Source organism: Microcaecilia unicolor, chromosome 5 (assembly GCF_901765095.1).
Source record: "Microcaecilia unicolor chromosome 5, aMicUni1.1, whole genome shotgun sequence".
NCBI lineage: Eukaryota > Metazoa > Chordata > Amphibia > Gymnophiona > Siphonopidae > Microcaecilia > Microcaecilia unicolor.
Genome location: NC_044035.1, coordinates 52,180,579 through 52,200,429, shown reverse-complemented (window position 1 = coordinate 52,200,429; position 19,851 = coordinate 52,180,579). Strand labels below are relative to the sequence as shown.

Below are 19,851 nucleotides of genomic sequence, written 5' to 3'. Positions count from 1 at the left end.
GAGGCGGGACTGGTGGTTGGGAGGCAGGAAATACTGCTGGGCAGACTTGTACGGTCTGTGCCCTGAATAAGGCAGGTACAAATCAAGGTAAGGTATACACATATGAGTTTGTCTTATTGGGCAGACTGGATGGACCGTGCAGGTCTTTTCCGTCATCTACTATGTTACTATATGTTACTATGTGCTGTTATAGAATTGCCCTTTGAATGCCCGATTGCAGCACAGACATCAGTAATATCTTGTTAGATCTTCGAGGACGAATTGTGGGTTATCGTTAGGATGTGATGGTGCCCATGGGCAACAAGAATAAATAAATGTTAAAGAAATGACAAAGAAGCGATGTATTTTGGAATACCAGCTTCACATCCAAACACAACCCACACAGAGAACCTTATTGGTTACTTCTGAAAATAGGTAAGGGGAGGGAATGGCATGGTGAGCAGGACCAGCTTTAGTTCAGCACCCTGTGCAAACAGCAGAAACTGCACCATCTGGCCAGAGGGGTGGGAGGAGGAATCCGGTTTGGCACCCTTCAAATCTGCTGCAGTTTTCTGTGCAGTGATACAAGTTGCACACTTCCTAAAGCTGCTCCGATGGTGAGCAAAGCCAAGTCTGCTAGAAAAACTGAAGCGGCCAGGTCCAGTATTCTGAGCACCGGCCAACGTTGACGGGAGTAAGGAGCAGAGTTTGCAGTGGAAACCCGTACATTTGCTGATTTCCCTCTCTCTGGGAATACGCTTGCATCATTCTTTCTCTTGATATTCACAGATAAGAAGCCAAACTACCTGAAGGCCCTCTCACATGTGCTGAATTCTCTACCAAAGCAAGTCTTGATGCCAGAGCTGCCCTCGGTGAGCATATACATATTTATAGAGACTTTAGGGATGGGGTGTTTGTGCGGTGGCGTACCAAGGGGGGGGCGGTGAGGGCGGTCCGCCCCGGGTGCACGCCGCTGGGGGGGGGTGCCGCGCACCTGTCACCTCTGCGTTTTCATGCTCCCTTTGCCCCAGAACAGGAAGTAACGTGTTCTGGGACAGAGGGAGCATGAAAACGAAGAGCCGGCAGGCGCACGGCACCCCCCCCCCCCCAGCGGCGTGCACCCGGGGGACGGGGTTCTTTCGCCGGGGGATCGCGCTCCACACGGGGGGGGTTTCTTTCACCCGGGGGGGGGGGGGCGCATCGGCGATCCGCCCCGGGTGTCAGCCCCCCCAGGAACGCCACTGAGTTTGTGTGAGAGTATGAGAGGAGAGACTTCAAATAGATGACCAAACAATTTTTTTTTAAATGTCAGGGCTGATGTTATAGATGAGATTTCTAACAACTTGAAGCCTTGGTATCTGCTTCTTTTTCCAGGATTGGTTTCCAGATCCCTTTCTTGGTGGCCCTGCTGTGTATTTTCACTAGTTGGAAAATAAAATGACCCCCTCCACCCATTTTTTTGCAGCTGTAGCTCTTACGGCTCAGTGAGAGAGAGTATGCGGGAGTTAGTTTATTTTATCAAACATTGTTCCCTAAGTCTGGTACCGTAGGTGTTACCAACCTTCCATTAACAAAGAGCATGGCTGGATTACTCCTTTCAGCAAAAAGTAGGATAACTGTACCTGTGCCTGGAGCAGCACAGAATCTGAGGGTGCAAATATTCTGTACTACCTCATGGAGTACTAGTCTGTCCCAGACCTCCACCCTGATTCTCAAAGGGGGCAGAGGGTAGGGGCTTTTGAGCTGAAAGATGTATTGGGTCAGTTGCTGATCATTGCCGTCTACTTAAAAGTGTCAATTCCTGGGGTTGATGGGATTTTGGCGGACAGTGGGAGTGAGGATTGAGCCATTGACTCTTTCTTGTCTAGAAGAGGGAATGACAAATAATGCAACTAAAATGAAATGACAGTTCAAACCATAGTTTAGAAATCTTGATTTGTTTTAAAGGGGGTCAAGTGGTGCTTAGCTTATTCCTTGTTATTGTAATATAAATGTCCGACTTTGTTTCCCTCTTTCCACGTGCAGCTGCTGTCTCTCTTGCTCGAGGCCTTGTCCTGCCCTGATCGGGTGGTCCAGTTATCTACCTTGACATGTCTAGAGCCTCTGCTGCTGGATGCTGCCCAGATACTGAGCCTGCACATGGACACTCTTGTTACGAAGCTGCTGAGCCTCACCTGCAGTTCTCCCATGGTGAGGGCAGAAATCCAAGGAAATGCAAAATGCTGCCAGTATCTCCATCTGCTCTAAACCTCGGCTGGAATTTCTGTATCTAGTGCCTCATGATCTTGCTCTGCTCTTGCTTATCCATGATTATCCATGATTATAATTGTCAACTAGTTGCTTGCCTACAATGAATTTTAAGAACTTAGGACATAATACGGTGCCTGTGGCAACCAGGATTTTTTTTTCAACGCCCACTGCCACCGGTTTTATATAACTAGTGCCAAGGCAATCTTTCCAGATGTTCAGCAGTATTACCTGAATAATACTTCTGAAAATTAAGACACAGACCCGCTGAGTGGGTCTTATCCGAGTAGGAACAACCTAGAAGAAGACGAAAACTATTTTTTTTTTCAGTCAACCAAAATCTGCGACTAAATTTCAGCTGCCTTTAATCAGTGCTGCGCCCCCTCCCTTGAACAGCAGCTTCTCTTCCCTTGGGGCCTACTTTACAAACTTTGGTTGTCCAGCGATTTAGTCAGGGCTCCTGCCCGTTCCCTTGTGAAAATGGCTGGAGTGACTTCAAGCGGCAATCTCACAAGAATACTGCCAAAGGTTGCGGCAGCAATTTTGAGATTGGAGCCATTGTGAAAGGCAATTCAGTTGGCCTCTAGAGTAACCCCTACCCAGATAAGTTCCAGCCAAATAATGACCCCTCAGTTACCACAGACATTTAAATATTTGAGTGCTATGATATTGGAATGAAAAATGTAACTCATTCTTGCATCATTAATCCATGTATAGAGTTTATCATCCTTTGATCTAGTAAAGCAGCACAGGGACCTATTCATATTCACCTAGATTGAATCCATTCATCCTGCTTTGGTATATTGAGAGCATTTTAGTTTTGCAGTTACCAACATTCAGAAGGTTGTTGAACAGTGTGAATGCTCGGCACGGTTTGTTCAGGTGCTGCTGATACCCGAAGCAGTTTCAGTATTAAAGTCTTTATTCTCTCCCCAGGCTGTTCGGATTGCTGCATTACAGTGTGTGTACGCTCTCACCAAACTGCCACTCCATGTGGTAAGTGTCACCTTCCTGTTATGCTTCTGGGTATGAATTTGATTTGTCCTCACGCAGAGAAATATAGTGCATGTTATCCACAGCTAAAACTTCGTAGCTTTTAAATGTGTAGAAAAGCTTAAGTGTTTTTGTAAGATACAGTTTCTCTTCGTTCACCTTTTAATTTCATAAGGAGATAGGCTTTCACATCGCAATGATGTACATGAAATGTACTTTAGATTTTGGGTATTATTCCGTGTGTAGAATGTCTTCTCTGTTTCTGTGCTGTATCAGAATATAAACAATTGCACAGAATGCAGGCTAGAATATAGGTAATTTTGGTGATGTGATAGACTGTAGCTTATGATGACTTGAGTATTTAGTGGAAATGATAGTGCTATCTTGATTCTGTATGCTGCTTATATCTAGACTGGTGGTTGATTAATGTGGTGGTCATTTTGGGTGTCTCTAGCTTCTCCCCTACAAGATGCAGGTAATCCGTGCACTGGCCCAGCCCCTGGATGATAAGAAGAGGTTGGTGAGAAAAGAAGCAGTCGCAGCTCGTGGTGAATGGTGAGCTCTCACAGACCTTTCTGGGGATAAGGGGCAAAACTGTGTTTTCTCCCCTTCTGTCCAGCCCATGTGGGCTGGCCCTTTATTCTTAAATTGTGCTGAACGTGATTTCATAACTTTCGCAAATCTCTGAAGACACACTTCTTCAACAAGGCCTACAACGAGAACCAACAGCTTCACTAATTCACTTTCCCAACCCAACCAGTTATGAAAATCCACTTCTTCTATCACCCGCCCAATCACTTCCTCTTTCTTCCCTACTTAATCTCTACACACTACTAACTGTATCTGATATTCTGGAATGACAATGTCATAACAAAACTATGTAAGCCACATTGAGCCTGCAAATGGGTGGGATAATGTGGGATACAAATGCAATAAATAATAATTTTAATGAAGACTGTGGAACTAGTGCAGTAGAACCCTCTGATTGTCCTTTTATCTGGTAGACTGTCAAGGAGTTGAGACCAGCAATCTTGATTCCTGAAATTTAGACTGCACAGTATGTATGAACTGTTCACAAGTTGGAATATAGATACAGTTTTGTGCATAGTGACCTGTTAACTTAGCCTAAGTACATTCTGATACATGGCAGTCTGGTGAAAAGCAGGAGGGAGAGAGCTGAATCACGAGGAATGAGCAGCATTCATTACCTAGATTCTCTTCCTTCCCTCTAGGTTTCTGTTGGGAAGTCCAGGTAGCTGAGAAGGTATCTCAAATTAAACTTTGTGTGTGTGCACTGACTACAGACAAGCCAACCAGGGAGCTGCTTCTCCACCAAGCCATTAACAACGATGCCAAGGACCAAGATTACCAACTGTGCCCAGGCCAAATTTACTTTGTTTCTCAAGCAGAGCAGAAATGGAGTTCATGAAGAGAACTGATCAAAGACCAGGCAGGCTTAGTTCCATGCTGATCTTAAAATCTGATTGTAGATAGGCTGGACTCTAGTGTACTGGACTTCCTGAGCACAATTTCACTTTCTTAAATATTCTGCATGGCTCAAAAGGAAAGAGACTATAAAGTTTAAAATAATTTCTAAAGTATATTGTAAAGTAATTACAGTCATTGTGCTGTGTATGAAGGGAAAAGTGTAATTTCATAGATTATGCAATAAAAATTCCCCTGATTTGGCTGAAAGGTAGGACAGACTGAGTCTGTATGTTTTTACGTGTGTGTTTCGCTGATGTATCTTAAATAAATGCAACTTTTTTTTATTACATAGTGTTTTTTAAATCATGTATATTTTCATTTGTGTTTCATTTATAGTCGGTATAGTAAATTATTTAATTGAAGCATAGACTATCTTCAAGTATCTCAAAGATCATCATGCCCATATTTGCTTTCTCCAAGAAACCAGCTTGCTATAAATGAGCATTCTGCACTGTCTCTTCTAACTCTTAACAGGGGTTTTCAATCCAGTCCTCAAGACCCACCCAGCCCGTTGGGGATATCCTGAAAACTCAGACTGGCTGGGCGTGCCTCAAGGACGCGATTGGAAACCTCTGTTCTAAAAACAGGAGTGTGGATTTTGATACATTGCTTCCTCTCACTTCAGGGCTCTAGTTATTTAGATAGACCTGGATGAGCAGTTTGTTTTGGACTGTACCCTTGATGCTAGCTTACACTAGTTCATACATGCAGCATTCTATCAGCGTGTTTCAGAAATTGCTTGTGTTTACAGGTAACCTCATTGCTTATGAGTGGTAGTTTTAATGTGTGCCTTTAACTGGTTGTAGATAGATCAAAACACAGTGATGACCAGGCAGTCCCCACCATGTTCTCTATGGAGAGGGTGGTATACTTGGAATGCCCTCCCACAGTGTCAGTGGCTGGGGGGGGGGGGGGGGGGGGGGGGGGGGCGGTCCGCCCCGGGTGTCAGCGGGTGGGGGTGCTCCGCTCCTGCTGCTCCTTTCCTTTTAAAAAAAATTTGTAACGCGGAGTTGCAGGCAGGCAGCGCCTCGCATCTGCCCTGCTTCTAAAGAAGTAAATCCATTCTCTTCGTCATGTTGTCGAGCCTTCCTTCACTGAGTCCCGCCCTCCTCTGAGGTAAGTTCCTATTTCCGCAAGGGCAGGACTCAGTGAAGGAAGGCTTGACAACACGATGAAGAGAATGGATTTACTTCTTCTTTTACAAGCATGGCAGACGCGAGGCGCTGCCTGCCTGCAACTCCGCTCACAAATTCTTTTTTAAAGGCAGGGTGGGAGCAGGAGAAGCTGGTAGGCGGGTCGGGTGGGGGGGTGCCCAGATGGGAGAAGGGGATGGATGGGGTGCCCAGATGGGAGAAGGGGTGCCCAGAAGGGGATGGTTGGGGAGCCCAGATGGGAGAAGGGGAGCCCAGTTGGGGGGTGCCCAGATGGGAGAAGGGGAGCCCAGATGGGAGAAGGGGATGAGTGGGGAGCCCGGATGGGGTGGGGAACCAGATGGGAGAAGGGGAGCCCAGATGGGGGGGTTCCCAGATGGGAGAAGGGGATGGGGTGGGGGCTCTCAGATGGGAGGTGACTGGGGTGGGGAGGCAAGGGGATTCTCAGATGGGAGAAGGGGGCTGGAACTGGGGCCTGAGAAGAGGCCATGCCTGGAGCTGCTGGGAAAATGGGGCATGCCTGGGTCAGGTGGGAGAATGGGTCTGGGGCTGAAAAGGGGGGCCCTAATGCAAGGTATGTGGATGAAGAGGGCTGAAAAGGAGGGTAGATGGGATAAGGGGGCTTGTAGTGGGACTGGGGGCTGAAAAGGGGCAGGGGCTGAAACCGTGGGGACTGGGGGCTGAAAAGGAGACAGGGAGAAGTGGCTGGGGCTGAAGCTCAGGTCTTGTGAGAGAAAAGGGCTGGGGTTGAAACTGGGGGCTGAAGCTCGGGACTAGTGAGAGAAAAGGGCTGGGGTTGAAACTGGGGGGCTGAAAAGAGGACAGGGAGAAGTGGCTGGGGGCTGAAGCTCGGGACTGGTGGGACAGTGGGACTGGAGCTGGGGGCTGAAAAAAAGGGGCAGAGAGAGGGGACGAGAGAGAACAAAGACAGATGCTGGATGGAAGGAAGACAGTGGAAAGCAGAAACCAGAGACAACAAACTGTAAATAAAATGTATTTTTATTTTTTTGCTTTAGGATAAAGTAGTATTGTAGCTGTGTTAATAAATGTTTATAATAGAACATGTAAACAAGGTAATCTTTTTATTGCACTAATTTTAATACATTTTGGCTAACTTTCAGAGAACAAAACCCCCTTCCTCAGGTCAGGATAGTATACTGTAAGCACTATACTGTATTGACCTGAGGAAGGGTGTTTTGGCCTCTGAAAGCTAAATGTATTAGTCCAATAAAATGGTATTATTTTATTTTCTATATTTGTTAATTTGTAAAGTGGTGATTGGTTCACATTTACATCTGCTGTCTTTATATTTTGCACAGTACTATGGGACATTTTCTGTTTCTGTGGTGTTGCATTGTAAGCAGAATCTGGCACCTTGGGGGTTCAGTTTAATTTTTGTCTAAGTAGAAAGTTTATGATTACTTATTCTATAGTGGATTAGGGTGTTTCTGTGTTTGTGAAAAAGACATGGCTTTCAGTTGGCATTGACTGTGCAGGATCGACGATCTGTACTATTCTGTCTGGTTTCATTTTACAATAGGTGAATTGATGTTCTAGTGCTCACTGTAGTGTTTAAGATGCTTTCCTTTTCCTTGTGTGACTCGTAGAAATGACTGCTTATGGTATGGTAGAATTGCTCTATAGGTCCTGAGTGTTTTGTATTCTCGGTATGCCTAGTACTGGATGTGGGGGGGGGGGGGGGGGGGGTTAAAAAAATGACCGGCCCCGGGTGTCAACTACCCTAGCTACGCCACTGCCAGCACCTCTCCCTCCCTCCCTCCCCTCCACCTCCATGAGCAGCAACACAAACTTGGTGGTGAGCAGCACCAAGCTCTTCTCGTGGCTGCTGGAGGAGCTCATAGCTTCCTTCAGTGGCCCCATCAGTTCTGCTTGTGGGTCTGCAGATCGTTCCCCTCCCCCCCACCTGGGGGTCAACATCTTTCCATTCTCAATCCCTTCTGCCGGTCTACCTTAAAAGGTGATCCTCTGTTGGTCCCTGGAAGTGGTAGCAGTGCACATATGCTGCCTGTGGCCTGCGCTGAAGCTTTCTCTCTGGGCTTTGGTTCAAAGAAGAGTGACCAAATGATAAAGGGGATGGAAGAGATTAGAGCTCGTCAGCTTGGAAAAGAGCTGGATGAGGGGAGAGAAGATTGAGGTCTACAAAATCCTGAGTGGTGTAAAACAAGTAGAGGTAAATCGATTTTTTTATTTGTTCCAAAAGTACAAAGACTAGGGGACAGTTGTGGAAGTTACATGGACATACTTTTAAAACAAATAGGAGGAAATATCTTTTTCACTCAACAAATAGTTAAAATCTGGAACTCTTTGCCAGAGGATATGGCAACAGTGATTAGCGTATCTGGGTTTAAAAAAGGTTTGGACAAATTCCTGGAGGAAAAGTCCATAGTCTGCTACTTAGACAGACATGGGAAGCAACTGCTTGCCCTGGAATTTGTAGTATGGAGTGTTGCCACAATTTGGGTTTCTGCCAGGTAATTGTGACTTGGCTTGGCCACTGTTTGGAAAACAGGATACTGGGATAGATGCACCACTGGTCTGACCCAGTATAGCTACTTTTATGTTCTTATGGCCTGTTCTGCCTCCTCTGACATCACTTTTTTTTCTGAATGGGTCAGGGGGAAAAGCTTTGGCCCAAGCTGCAGGCAGCATATGTGCAACACTGCCAAGGATCAACAAAAGATCACTTTTAAGGTAGAATGGCACAGGGGTGGGTGATGTTGAAACATGAGGAAGGGGGGGCAAGTTGTCAGATTGCGCTGAGAACAGGAGCTGGTAGTGGAAGAGATGTTTGGAGGAGACAGGAGACACTGTAATGTGATTAATATTTTTAAATGGCAATTAATGATGGCGATTAATGCATTAAGGTTAACTGCAATTAAAATGCAGCCCTAATTTAGGGGTTTACATCATGCCCCATAGCTTTATCCAATAATTTATAGAAATACTTCTACTGTCCCCCTCTTCTGTGATTTCATTTGCAATTGTTTCAAATTTACCAGTACTGTTTCTTTCCTTAAATCCATCATCTCCTGCTTCTGTAAATACTGAGCAAAACAGCTTAAGATTTTTTTTTTCTTTTGCTGAGTCTTATTTTCACAAATCCTGTTTTCCCTTTGTTTTTTTTTTTTCTCTCTCCCCTTATCTGGATAGATGTTTCATAAAATGGCCAATTTTCTCTCATCTGGTCCCTGCCTTCTTTATTATTTTTTTTTTCTTTGATAATTCTTTTAAAAATAATTTTGCTATTTCCTTAACCATATCACCTTCCTTTTTTTCAGTTTGTTAATTGGCCTCACACACAGATTTGTTGTATTTTTATTGGTTTACAAATAAAACAACCAAGTAACACATTTGTACAGAAATTCAATCAAAGATTAAAAAAAAAAATACACAATAAAAAGAGAAGTCAGTCCTGGAGAAGAAACAACAGAAGGTCCGCCAAGTTAGTACAATAGCTGTACATTTAAGAAGGGGATACAATACTTTAAAAACCCCACATTGTATGGGTACATCATTTTGAATGATATCGTACTCTGTTTCGTGTGGGCAATATTGATGTCCACACTTGAACCGTTGCTTTGTGTCTCTGTATACTAATAGTTAAGATAAAAAGCTATTAAAAAAAGAAAAAAAATAAATTCTGTAGTCCATTAAGTTCAGTCCAGCATAAAAAAGAAAATTTAAGTAATATAGCAACGTTCAATACATCACACTATAAGAATCATCCATGGGAGCCACAGGCAGACTCTTAATGGCAACAAAAGCAGACAATCGGGGAGGATCACAGTGCACATATATTTCTTATCCTTATACTCAATATATTTTACAAGATAATTTTGTTGTTTTTTTCTATGTTGACTTTTATTGCTGACCAAAGGTTTTCCATATCTTTGAGCTCTCAGATTCCCAAAGGGCCTCCTCAAGATCCTTAACATGTTTAATACTGAGCTATGCAGTACAATGATCACTAGACCCAGAATTTCTCTTAGCATGAGACCAGTGACACCACATCTATGGTAGCCTAGCCTAGCACTGGGCTCTCTCACTAGCTGCCTGAGACCGGTCCATATAGGGAATTCATAACTTCTCCAGTATGGCATACAAGATAATGTTTACTGAATACCAATCAAACCCAAACAGCCACATTTAAGCATCTGCCTGCATCAGGGGAACCAAATAATCAAATGTGGTCGTGGGTACAGAAAGACCTTAACCAACTCATTTGTGAATCGAACTGATTGCTTGGTCTGTACCCAACTCAGACTGAAGAAACAAATTGAGTTAATTTAAGTTAGGTTTGATTTTTTTTTTCAGTAAACATCACTTTGTATGCCATACTGGTCTGTCTGTGTTTGTTTGGTTTTCCTGGTGTCTCCTGACCGAGTTGAATTTTGCAGCATTGTTCAAATTTCTTGGCTTTTTTGTTTTGTTTTTTTTCTGAAGCTGCTGGTAGGCTTCAAAATCATATTGTAGCAGATGTATACAGTGTCTTCATCCTAAATATGTAACTAAAAACAGTTTACATCATCACCATTAAATGCAAAAATTCCTGTTTGCATTCCAATCCACTTCTTTTCCCAGGTAACCAACAGTAACTCAGATACTTCCTGCTCTTCTTTTAAATTATGAACACAATAGTGGCCACCACGTTAACTCCTCCCACATTTCCTCTGAAGTAACTTTTTCCTTTTCTTCTCTTTTCATTTACCCATTAACCACTTTGGCAGTTCTCTCTCCTCCAATCTTGCTTTCTGCCTCCTTCACGTTGTTTGATTTTCTCTCTGATTCTGGATTTTGGGGATAGCCAGTTGTGCCTCCTCTTGTTTACCTTAAATGCTGATCTAAGAAACAGACTGTACTACACCAATCCTATTTGTAAAAATGATTATTCTCCCAGCAACACGTCCAGTCATCAGTATACTCAAAACCTTCCTTAAATCAGTCTTTTAACCTTGAATTCAAATTCCTGGTGATAATTTATTCTACTTCTTTGTTTTAGGCAGGTAACACTTCTGAAAAGTCACAATTTGGCTACCTATTCAACCCCCCCCCCCCCCCCCCCCCCCCCCCCCCCCCCCGTTCCTTAAATGGCTCTTAAATCTTTACCAGACTATCATTGCCAAGGTCACTTTTACTTAGCTGTGCAAAAATCTAGTGTACCTGCTTATTACATTTCTCTAGCTAACCTCTGGACTTCTGCCCACCCCTGAGAGTTGAGGCACTTAGCTGAATAAATTACTGTAGTCACAGGCAGGGGTGTAGCTAGGTGGGGCCACAGGGGCATGGGCCCCCACAGATTAAGCCCTGACCCCGTCTACTTTTGACCCCCTCCCTCCCCTCCGCTGCTGACCCTCCCCTGTTGCCGCTGGCAGTGGCTACATACAGGACATGCACGCAGGACATCAGGAGTTAGAAACAGATCATCAGCGAAGGCACCGGAGTCGACCAGCGCTGAAGACGACTTCGGCTGGCGGGGGTTGAGGACCCCCGCCGGCAAAGGTACCTGGCAGTGGTGATGGGGGAGGGGCAAACAGCAGAAGAGGAGCTCTAGTGGCGGGGGGGGGGGGTCAGTGGCTGGGGGAGGCGGGCTAAACTGTGCCCCCCCCCACCCGCCAAGGTCTGGCTACGCCCCTGGACAGAGGACATTTCATCTGTAATAAAGGTGTATTATCCTATAATGAAAGACCCAGAAAGAATAACTGCTTACCTGTACTAAGTGTCCTCAGGCGACAAGATGGCTTAAAAATTTCAAACCACAAATTACTGCTTGAGAACAGACCTTCTTGCTGAAGAGGCTGCAGAGGTCATGAAAAGGACAAGACGTACCACTGTCTTCTGACACCACGAGTTGTAGGAGTGACTCAAGAAAAAAAAAGAATGTAAACTAAAGACAAAATCATTTTTTACATCTTGTAAAATGATCTGTTCTGTAAATAAGTGGATCTGAGCAAGTTAGAACTGCCTGTTGCAAAAGTCAAATCTTCATCAATCATAAAAAGGTGAAAGTAACTTCACTCGTGAAGTTTTCACGATTTTTCCCTGGCTCCTTGATTTACATAAGGACTTCTTTTTCTTATGACTGTCCTAGACCATTAAAAGTTGCTTGGTCTCCAAAATAGTCTTTCAGATTTCTGCTTGCCCCCCCCTCACTCCACACAGTACAAAATCAAATCTATGAACTCCATCAGCACAGCTGATAAACAAAGCTGCAATAGCAGCGTCAGCACCACAAGTTCACCGACATAAATAATGAAACCCACAGAGAGCACAGAGGTGTACACTTTTCTGATTCTTCATTCTGTCAGATCGCTAGGACAGTTGCCTGACTCTCTGTTCTATAAGACGTATTCCATATCAATCCATCTCCATGAGGAAGATGAGAAGACGGTAACAAGATTCGAGTGATCCAGTGCCTGCAAGACAAAGGCAGTATACAGATAAGTGAGGCCCCTGGGTCAATACCATACCCAGACCTGAAAGGCTGCCAACAGGTCAGGTTTTCAGAACACCCCTATTGAATATGCAGGAGAAATGTGCATACAAAAGGGAGTAGCAAATATATCTCATGCATATTCATTACTTGTTGATATCATGTTTCTTCAATAAAACACAAAAAAAACCTTTCAAATGCACCAAATTACTTTCATTAACTAAATTAACACTCTTATCCTAAATGTGTGAATAGTGCTCAGTAAATCCCCACCATTCCATCCCAGGAATATGGTGGCTTATAGATGATAATCATTGCACCAGCAGTTCAAACAATATTTAAATAACATTGTGCAAAAATAGCTGTACTTATCTTTGAAACTGTATCCAGCTCAGTCTCTTTCCACAGTTCATCATCAATTCCTTCCTCCAACTCATGCTGTGGGGCTTTTATCATGAAAACCATATCCTATATAATGAAAAGCACCTCCAACGTTCTGAAGCTGACTCCGTGGCAGTGAAAGTTTGAAGGGTTCGTGCTGCTGTATCCATCTCCTGAACTGACATCACGTAGTTCCGGGTTCATCACAAACAACACTGACCAACCACAGGATACCAGCATGAGGCACAACCTCAACGTCTATAGCCTTCCCTTCGAGTTCGTTCCCTCAGAGTCCTGCCCTCGCGGAAAGAGGAAATGACGTCAGCAGGCGGGACTCGGAGGGAAAGACGAAGGGAACAAAGTCGAAGGGAAGGCTAGACGGGCAGGGCTTTCAAAGACGCGGCCCCTTCGACAGAGGTAAACAGGGGAGCGAGGAGAATCGATGGTTGGCTGGAAGGGGGGCAGGGGAGCCAGGAGAATCTCTGGATGGCCGGAGGGGGAGCAGGGGAGAGAGGACAATCGCTGGGTGCCTGGGGGGGGGGGGGGGGGGGGGGGCAGGGGAGAGATGAGAATCGCTGGAGGGGGGCAGGGGAGAAAGGAGCATCACTGGGTGGCTGAGGGGACAGAGGAGACACACTCGCACCCAGCGGTCTCACTCTCTCTCTGTCACACACACACTCGCACATTCACTCTCACACACACACTCTCTCTCAAACATACACACTCCGAGAAAAACCTTGCTAACACCCGTTTGTGTCAGAAACGGGCCTGTTTTACTAGTGTGCCATAAGACTTCTTGTGCAATTTTGCACTCTCCTTCTCAAACGATCATGGTCTCAACATGAACATGTTTCACTGATGCTTCCTCAGGAGACCACATGCTAAATCCAGATGCGTCAGCGAACTTATCAGATTATGGCATCCTGCCTCCAGCTGCCCACACTTGCTGACCATCTGGCTTTAGCGGTTGGTATAGAATTTAAATGATAAGTTTTTTAGATTGAGAAAGAGTTTAAGAGGATTAATACTCTTATTCTTGTAACAGTGTGGCCTCCTGAGGAAGCATCAGCAAAACATGAGCCCACAGAATAAGTTGGAGAAAGGAATTGGGGAACATATTTTTTTGATTAAGACGGTGAATAGTCCCATAGGATGATGTGGAGAAGACTAAGAGGCATATTTTCAAAGCACTTTGGGAGGCTAAGTTCCATAGGTTTCTATGGAACTTTGGGAGGCTAAGTGCTTTGAAAATATGCCTCTAAGTGATTGATTTTTTTCAGTCAGGACATTTTTTATGAGCTAGAACACCATTTGGGACTTTTAATTGAGAACTTCCAGGTACAAGTGTGGTCAGCATAGCTAAAATGTGCACCAACTCATGTGGGAGAGGAGGATTGGTGACACACTTTCCACTCTGGAATGATGGTAGTTTCGATGAAAGTGTGGAAAGAGACTAAGCTGGATACAGTTTCAAAGATAAGTACAGCTACTGTATATCTGTACAATTAAATATAATTTGAACTGCTGGTGCAATGATCATCAACCATAAACCATCACGTTCCAGGGATGGTACTGAGCACTATTCACACAGGATAAGAGTGTTAATTTAGTTAATCTAAGTAAATTTGGTACATTTGAAGAATTTTTTTATGTTTTATTGAAGAATTGAAGAAACATGGTATCAACAAAGAACTGAAAATATAATGTTGCAGTTGATTATATGAGTTTCAAAGATGCCGTTTAGTATAACTATGTATATTTATTAAGAAAATACTGAAAACCTGAGCCACTGGCAGCCCTCCAGGACTGGGATTGAAGACCAAGGATCTACAGGAAACGTAGTTGGGTACAAATGCTGCATGCTTATCTAACCAATATGGAAGAATCTCAACTTGGCAAACTAAATGAGCCAATTTGGTCTTTTTCTGTCATCATTTATGATGTTACTATGTCAAAGTGTCTATCAATTTACAGTCTCAATGAAATGCACAGATATCAAGGATCAAGTCCAACCCTTAAATAGTTAACTGTACTAAATTAATAGAGGTGGAGATTAACAGTTAGAGCAGCGAACTAAGAGCCAAGGAAATCAAGAGTTCAAATCCCACTTCTACCACAAATGCTCCTTATGAACTTAGGCCAATGACTTCACTTTTCATTGCCTTAGCTACAAAACTTACATTGTAAGCCGTCTAGGCAATGGACTGACCAGCTGGAGTAGCCAGAACCAAGTTAAAACAGTAAGCTACAGCTATCTGCTAATAGTTCAAAACAAACTGATTTGTCCAGATGTTCAGGCTTGGTTTTTGCTTTTTTGGGGGGGAGGGGGGTTGATCAGAGGGGGAAGCCTTGTGGGGAGCACACGCTGATATTTAGCATGCTCCCCAATAGGGGCACTCCTCATTGGCTCCCTGTGCAAACAGCCCATCAGGAGTGTCCAAACTACAAAGCTGATGCTGAGTGGAGAGGAAGGGAAGGAACTAAGAGGGGAAGGAATGGTAGCTGCTGGGAAGGTAAGGCACTGGGCAGATTAATTTTATTAAGTTCAATTAATCATTTTTAATCACGATTAATAAATATCCAGTTGCTCGCAGTGTTAATTGTGATTAACGTGCAGCTATCCTTGTTTCACTGCTATTCCCATTAACCTGTGAAGGCTTGTCCTGTCTCAAATGGGCACTGACTGAGGCACTTAAAAATATAAAGCTCCATAACTTAAAGGGGGGGGGGGGGATTCTGCCCCAGTTAATTTCACCTTTAAGGAAAAAGACCATCAGGGGTTGAGGAGGTCCACCAGCTACACTGCTATATGCTGAAGCTGCATACTACATGCAGACTGCACTCACACACTGAGCACACAAAAAACTTTATTTATGAATGGTGCAATTACACTGCTACGTTTGTAATTCTTGAATTTTCTGCGTCTAATATTTCCTTTTTTTTCCCCTGTGTCTGATTTCCTTCTCTATACATCTTGCTTCTCCTTTCACCTTCTTTGCTGACCTCTTCTGGACTCCTTTATTATTACTCTGACCTCCCACTGACTATAAATTACATTGCATCTTGTGTTTCACTGAACATACTTCTATTAAAAATTCTGTAAGGGCAAAATAAATTAACCCCTTAACATGAAAATGACTAAGTTTAACTTTAGCATAAATTTGGAATGATGACCATCTTACAGTCTTGTTTCCACACCAAAGAAAATTCTCCAGTTGTTACATCTACCATAGCTGTATGGATTCTGGAATACCTGCAAGCAGAAACAAATGGGTTACTTATCCTCCATGGCACGCATGACAAACTTTGGAATCAGATCATCGAGGCCTACATCCTGTCTGACACCTTTCATCTATACATTGTTTCCTGAATAGATCTTGGGAGGTGGTTTGCTCTTCTCACAAAGCAAGATTCCATCTATTACTCCCAGGGAACTGTTTGCCACTACACACTGCAAGATTTTCACAAAATTCTCCTCTGCAGAATCTCTTATTTAGCAGAATTGTGTGTGGACTTGCTGACACAGCCAAAATGTGGGAGACTAGGCCCACACGTGCCACCATAAGAAGCAGGAAAGCATCAGCCATCAGCAGACAGACCCAGCAGCACTGGTTTATACAGCATCGGATAGAGGCAGCACTGCCTTGTGATGTAAAACAAATTCATCAGCCAACACATTTAAGCAATAATGGTGTTCATATTAAAAGCGAGTTATGCATTTGTCGGCAGGCAGTTAATGCTTAACTCGCTTATCCATATACTTCTTTATTGTATGGATAAAAATCAGGGCATCTGGCTCATTAAATAGCCCAACTTTTGGCCATATAAAAAGGGACCGGCTTCAAGGAGGAGCAAAGGTGAACCCAACATTCTCCACTTAAGTGCAATATTCAGTCATTAAATGGATAGTCGCTGGTGTGGTCACCGCTTATATGTACATTCAGTGGTGCTCCTTAAATGGATGGTGTCACTGTTTTAAGGTAAACATCAGGGCTGACATTTTACAGTTGCAACCCTAGCTGAAAATCATTGGTTTACTTCTGTTTGTGGATTGCTATCATCTTACAGGAACCCTAAGCAATTTATAACAAATCAAAAGCAAAATTATTAAAACACAGTGACAGCTATTTTGACAAACGTACAGAATTTTGCTGAATTTACAAATAATGTAGAAAACATTATTTCTGGACACACAACTCCCTCAATCAGCAAATGAGAAGTGTCAGTTCTATGCAAATGTCTTGTATTTGTCCACTTGCTTTTGTTCTAAGACAGCAGTATAGATATTCTACATTAGCCAGTACATCTTAGTGGTCTTATCTCTGCAGCTAGCTATGTGCTCTGGGAAAGGCTATACTGCTCTCTGATCCCTTTAACAGCTCTTAATTGAAGGAGACGAGAGAATTTCCACAACCAGTTACGTCTTATTTTTAACACCAGTAACAGATATACCCACATGGCTCTCCATCTTGTATTTGACTGAATATTACCCAACGATTCAGCCTACAGCTACCTTGGGCCATCTTTATGGAATTCTCCACCCTCAATTATTTGCTTTGAGACCTCCTTCTATAAATTTTAAAAAAGCAATTTAAGACTTGGCTTTTTCAAATGGTCTATGGCTAGTTGTGTCTTTAACTCATATCCTGAGCAGTTGCCTTCCCTTTTCTTGTTCCCTTCTCCACACAACTCTGCTAATCTTCACCCACCTCCCTACCCCCTCCCTTTCCTCTAATTTCTTCTAAAAATTCTGTTTTCCATTTTCCAGTTCCCCCCCACCACCACCACAGATTTTTATTGTAAAGCACATTGCTGTGCTATGCACAATTGGCAGTACATCAAGCCTGCATAAAGAAATAAATTGGTATGGCCTTTGCATATGTAACAGTCAGTTATCTCACAAAATGACAATTCTTGCCCTATATTACTTAACAGGGAGAGCAAGGTGTGTCCTGCACTGCTAAACTCATATTAGCCTGCGAGGGATTGTCCTGTTTTAGAGGTGGGTATGAAACTCTGCAACTTAACAGAGCCAAGAATACTTTATACACTAGCTGCTCAGAGGCACAAAGAGGCCTATTTGGAGCCTATTCAATAATTGACTCCTTTTCTTCATAGACTACTAGTGAGCAGGGAAAATATGCATGTATATTTCAAGTGCGACCACTTATACCAGCCATACAACTGGTTTAACTGTCTGTAAATTATACCATTCTATAATTTGTGTGTATAACTGTGTGCTTCACCCAGACTCCACCCAGGTGTTTGCCCACCTGCCCATCTATCACCAATGAAAGGGAAGAGAGTATCAAATCCAATCATATAAATATAACTCTCAAGGTAATTGGCAAAAGAAAAAACTCTCCCATGCCATCACATTCAGGCATCATGTTATACAATAGTGTGTAGCTGGAATTTTGGCACTTACACTGCATGTCCACAAATATATGCTTATATGCTGGTATTCTGGTCATGGTGCCTAACTATTAGTGCTCTCTTTACAGAATGATCTCCACAGTGCTGCCAGGAACAAGGCTTGAAGGGGCTAAAAATGACTTAGATCTAGGTTGTCCTATCTATCCCTTTCCTAGGGTAGCACCAAAGTTTTACAGGAACCTTTTGCACTCACTTTTCCTTTCTTCTGTAGTCGCAGTCTCTCCTTCTTGTTAATGTGCCTTTCTACGCTGGTCTCTCCGCGAGTGATCAGGACAGCATGCCACAAAGCGAGGGCACCAAGGGCCACTGCTACTGAGCTGGAAGAATTACAAGTAAAGTATATAAAGGAAGGCTTCTGCATATCCCATGTGGTCCTTGTGTTCCCTTCTGTCTGCTCCCTACCTTAGGGTGCTGCTAGCACTCTGATTTTACTAGTAGTTTCAGGATCTGCTTCCTGTTTCAAGCCCAATGCAAACATTCTATATTTGCTTCATCAATCAAAAACATATTGTGTGTCACACAAGACTCCTCTAAAAGTAACATTTGGTCACGTTTCCCTTATATCTACCTCTCCATTAAGCCACCTGACTGCATATTAATCTTCAAGTAACAAAGTTCAAAACTTCTAAACTCAGAGGGTGTAATTTTATAAAGTCTTTTTTGCACACAGGTGACCACAGACGTGCATAAAGACCTTTATTAAAATACCAACTGGCTTAAAACGTACATGCCTTGTCAAAAAGGTGCATACTTTGCTGGAAGGAACTGCCGGGAGCTCAGTACAGGCAAAATTAGCAAGTATGTGCACGGATTATAAAATATTGCTCTTGAATGGATGTAAATGTCTGCACCTGCATTCAAGGCACAATTTTAGCCACATACACTAGTATTTTATAAAGATACTTAAGAGGGTCTTTTACAAAGGTGCTCTAGCGTTTTTAGCACGTGATAAAAATTAGCGTACACTAACCGTGTAGACGTCCATAATATTCCTATGGACATCTACACGGTTTGCGCACGCTAAAAATGTTAGTGCACCTTTGTAAAAGGGGCCCTTAGGCAACTGCTTGGCTTCTTAACCTAGGTCCCCAGCTATAAAATTACCAGTGTGAAGGGTAAATTTTATAAACCATTTTTGTGCCTAAAAAGCTGATTTATACAAGTAAATGGCCTCTATTAAAATACTAATCAAAATAAAAACACACCCAATACCATAATGGCACACAGTTTGCCAGCAAGTACAGGAGCAGAACTTGGGTGGAGAGAGTTCTCAAGTGCGTGTACAGATTATAAAATACTAGCCGTTGAGCCCGTGAAAACGGGCTACTTTTGGAATGGGGGAGTTTCCGAACCCCCCCCCCCCCCCCGGAGTCGCTGCCGCCGCCCCTCCACCCAGCCCGAGCAGCACTGTAAACTTACATCAGCACGCAGCAGCAGGCACATCAGCAAAGCTGCTGTCGGGGCGGGCTTCCTTCTCTGCCTGTGTCCCGCCCTCATGTGACGTAACGTCGGCGAGGGCAGGACAAAGGCAGAGAAGGAAGGCCGACGGCAGCTTTGCTGATGTGCCTTTTGCTGCGTGCTGATGTAAGTTCACAGTGCTCGGGCCAGATGGAGGGGCAGCGGTGACGACGTCTGCAGCATGCCAGTAGAGACTTCCCTCTCTGTCCTGCCCCCATCATCACGTATTGAAGTGGGGGCGGGGCAGAGAGGGAAGTCTCTACTGCG

At 43.7% G+C, this 19,851-nt stretch overlaps 2 protein-coding genes across 11 annotated transcripts in view; one reads left to right on the top strand and one right to left on the bottom strand.

The window, feature by feature from the left end:
- The window catches only part of MMS19 (MMS19 homolog, cytosolic iron-sulfur assembly component), a 150,702-nt gene extending 145,708 nt beyond the window's left edge, over positions 1-4,994 (top strand). Inside the window, exons 27-31 of the mRNA XM_030202895.1 lie at positions 769-851; positions 2,005-2,169; positions 3,163-3,222; positions 3,674-3,774; positions 4,452-4,994. Of these exons, the coding sequence (XP_030058755.1) occupies positions 769-851; positions 2,005-2,169; positions 3,163-3,222; positions 3,674-3,774; positions 4,452-4,479 (437 nt within the window). The 3' untranslated portion in view covers positions 4,480-4,994. The remainder of the gene's footprint in view (positions 1-768; positions 852-2,004; positions 2,170-3,162; positions 3,223-3,673; positions 3,775-4,451) is intronic.
- A 4,184-nt stretch (positions 4,995-9,178) lies between these two features.
- ZDHHC16 (zinc finger DHHC-type containing 16) overlaps positions 9,179-19,851 on the bottom strand; it is a 57,305-nt gene continuing 46,632 nt past the window's right edge. For 9 of the 10 annotated variants that reach the window (XM_030202886.1, XM_030202885.1, XM_030202893.1 and 6 more), the window contains 3 exons: positions 18,320-18,443; positions 15,873-15,943; positions 11,479-12,292 (listed from right to left, as the gene is read on the bottom strand). In XM_030202886.1, coding sequence (XP_030058746.1) covers positions 12,181-12,292; positions 15,873-15,943; positions 18,320-18,443 — 307 coding nt within the window. In that variant the 3' untranslated portion in view covers positions 11,479-12,180. Of the gene's footprint in view, positions 10,388-11,478; positions 12,293-15,872; positions 15,944-18,319; positions 18,444-19,851 lie in introns of those variants that run through there. The other variant, XR_003942108.1, reaches the window with a different exon arrangement.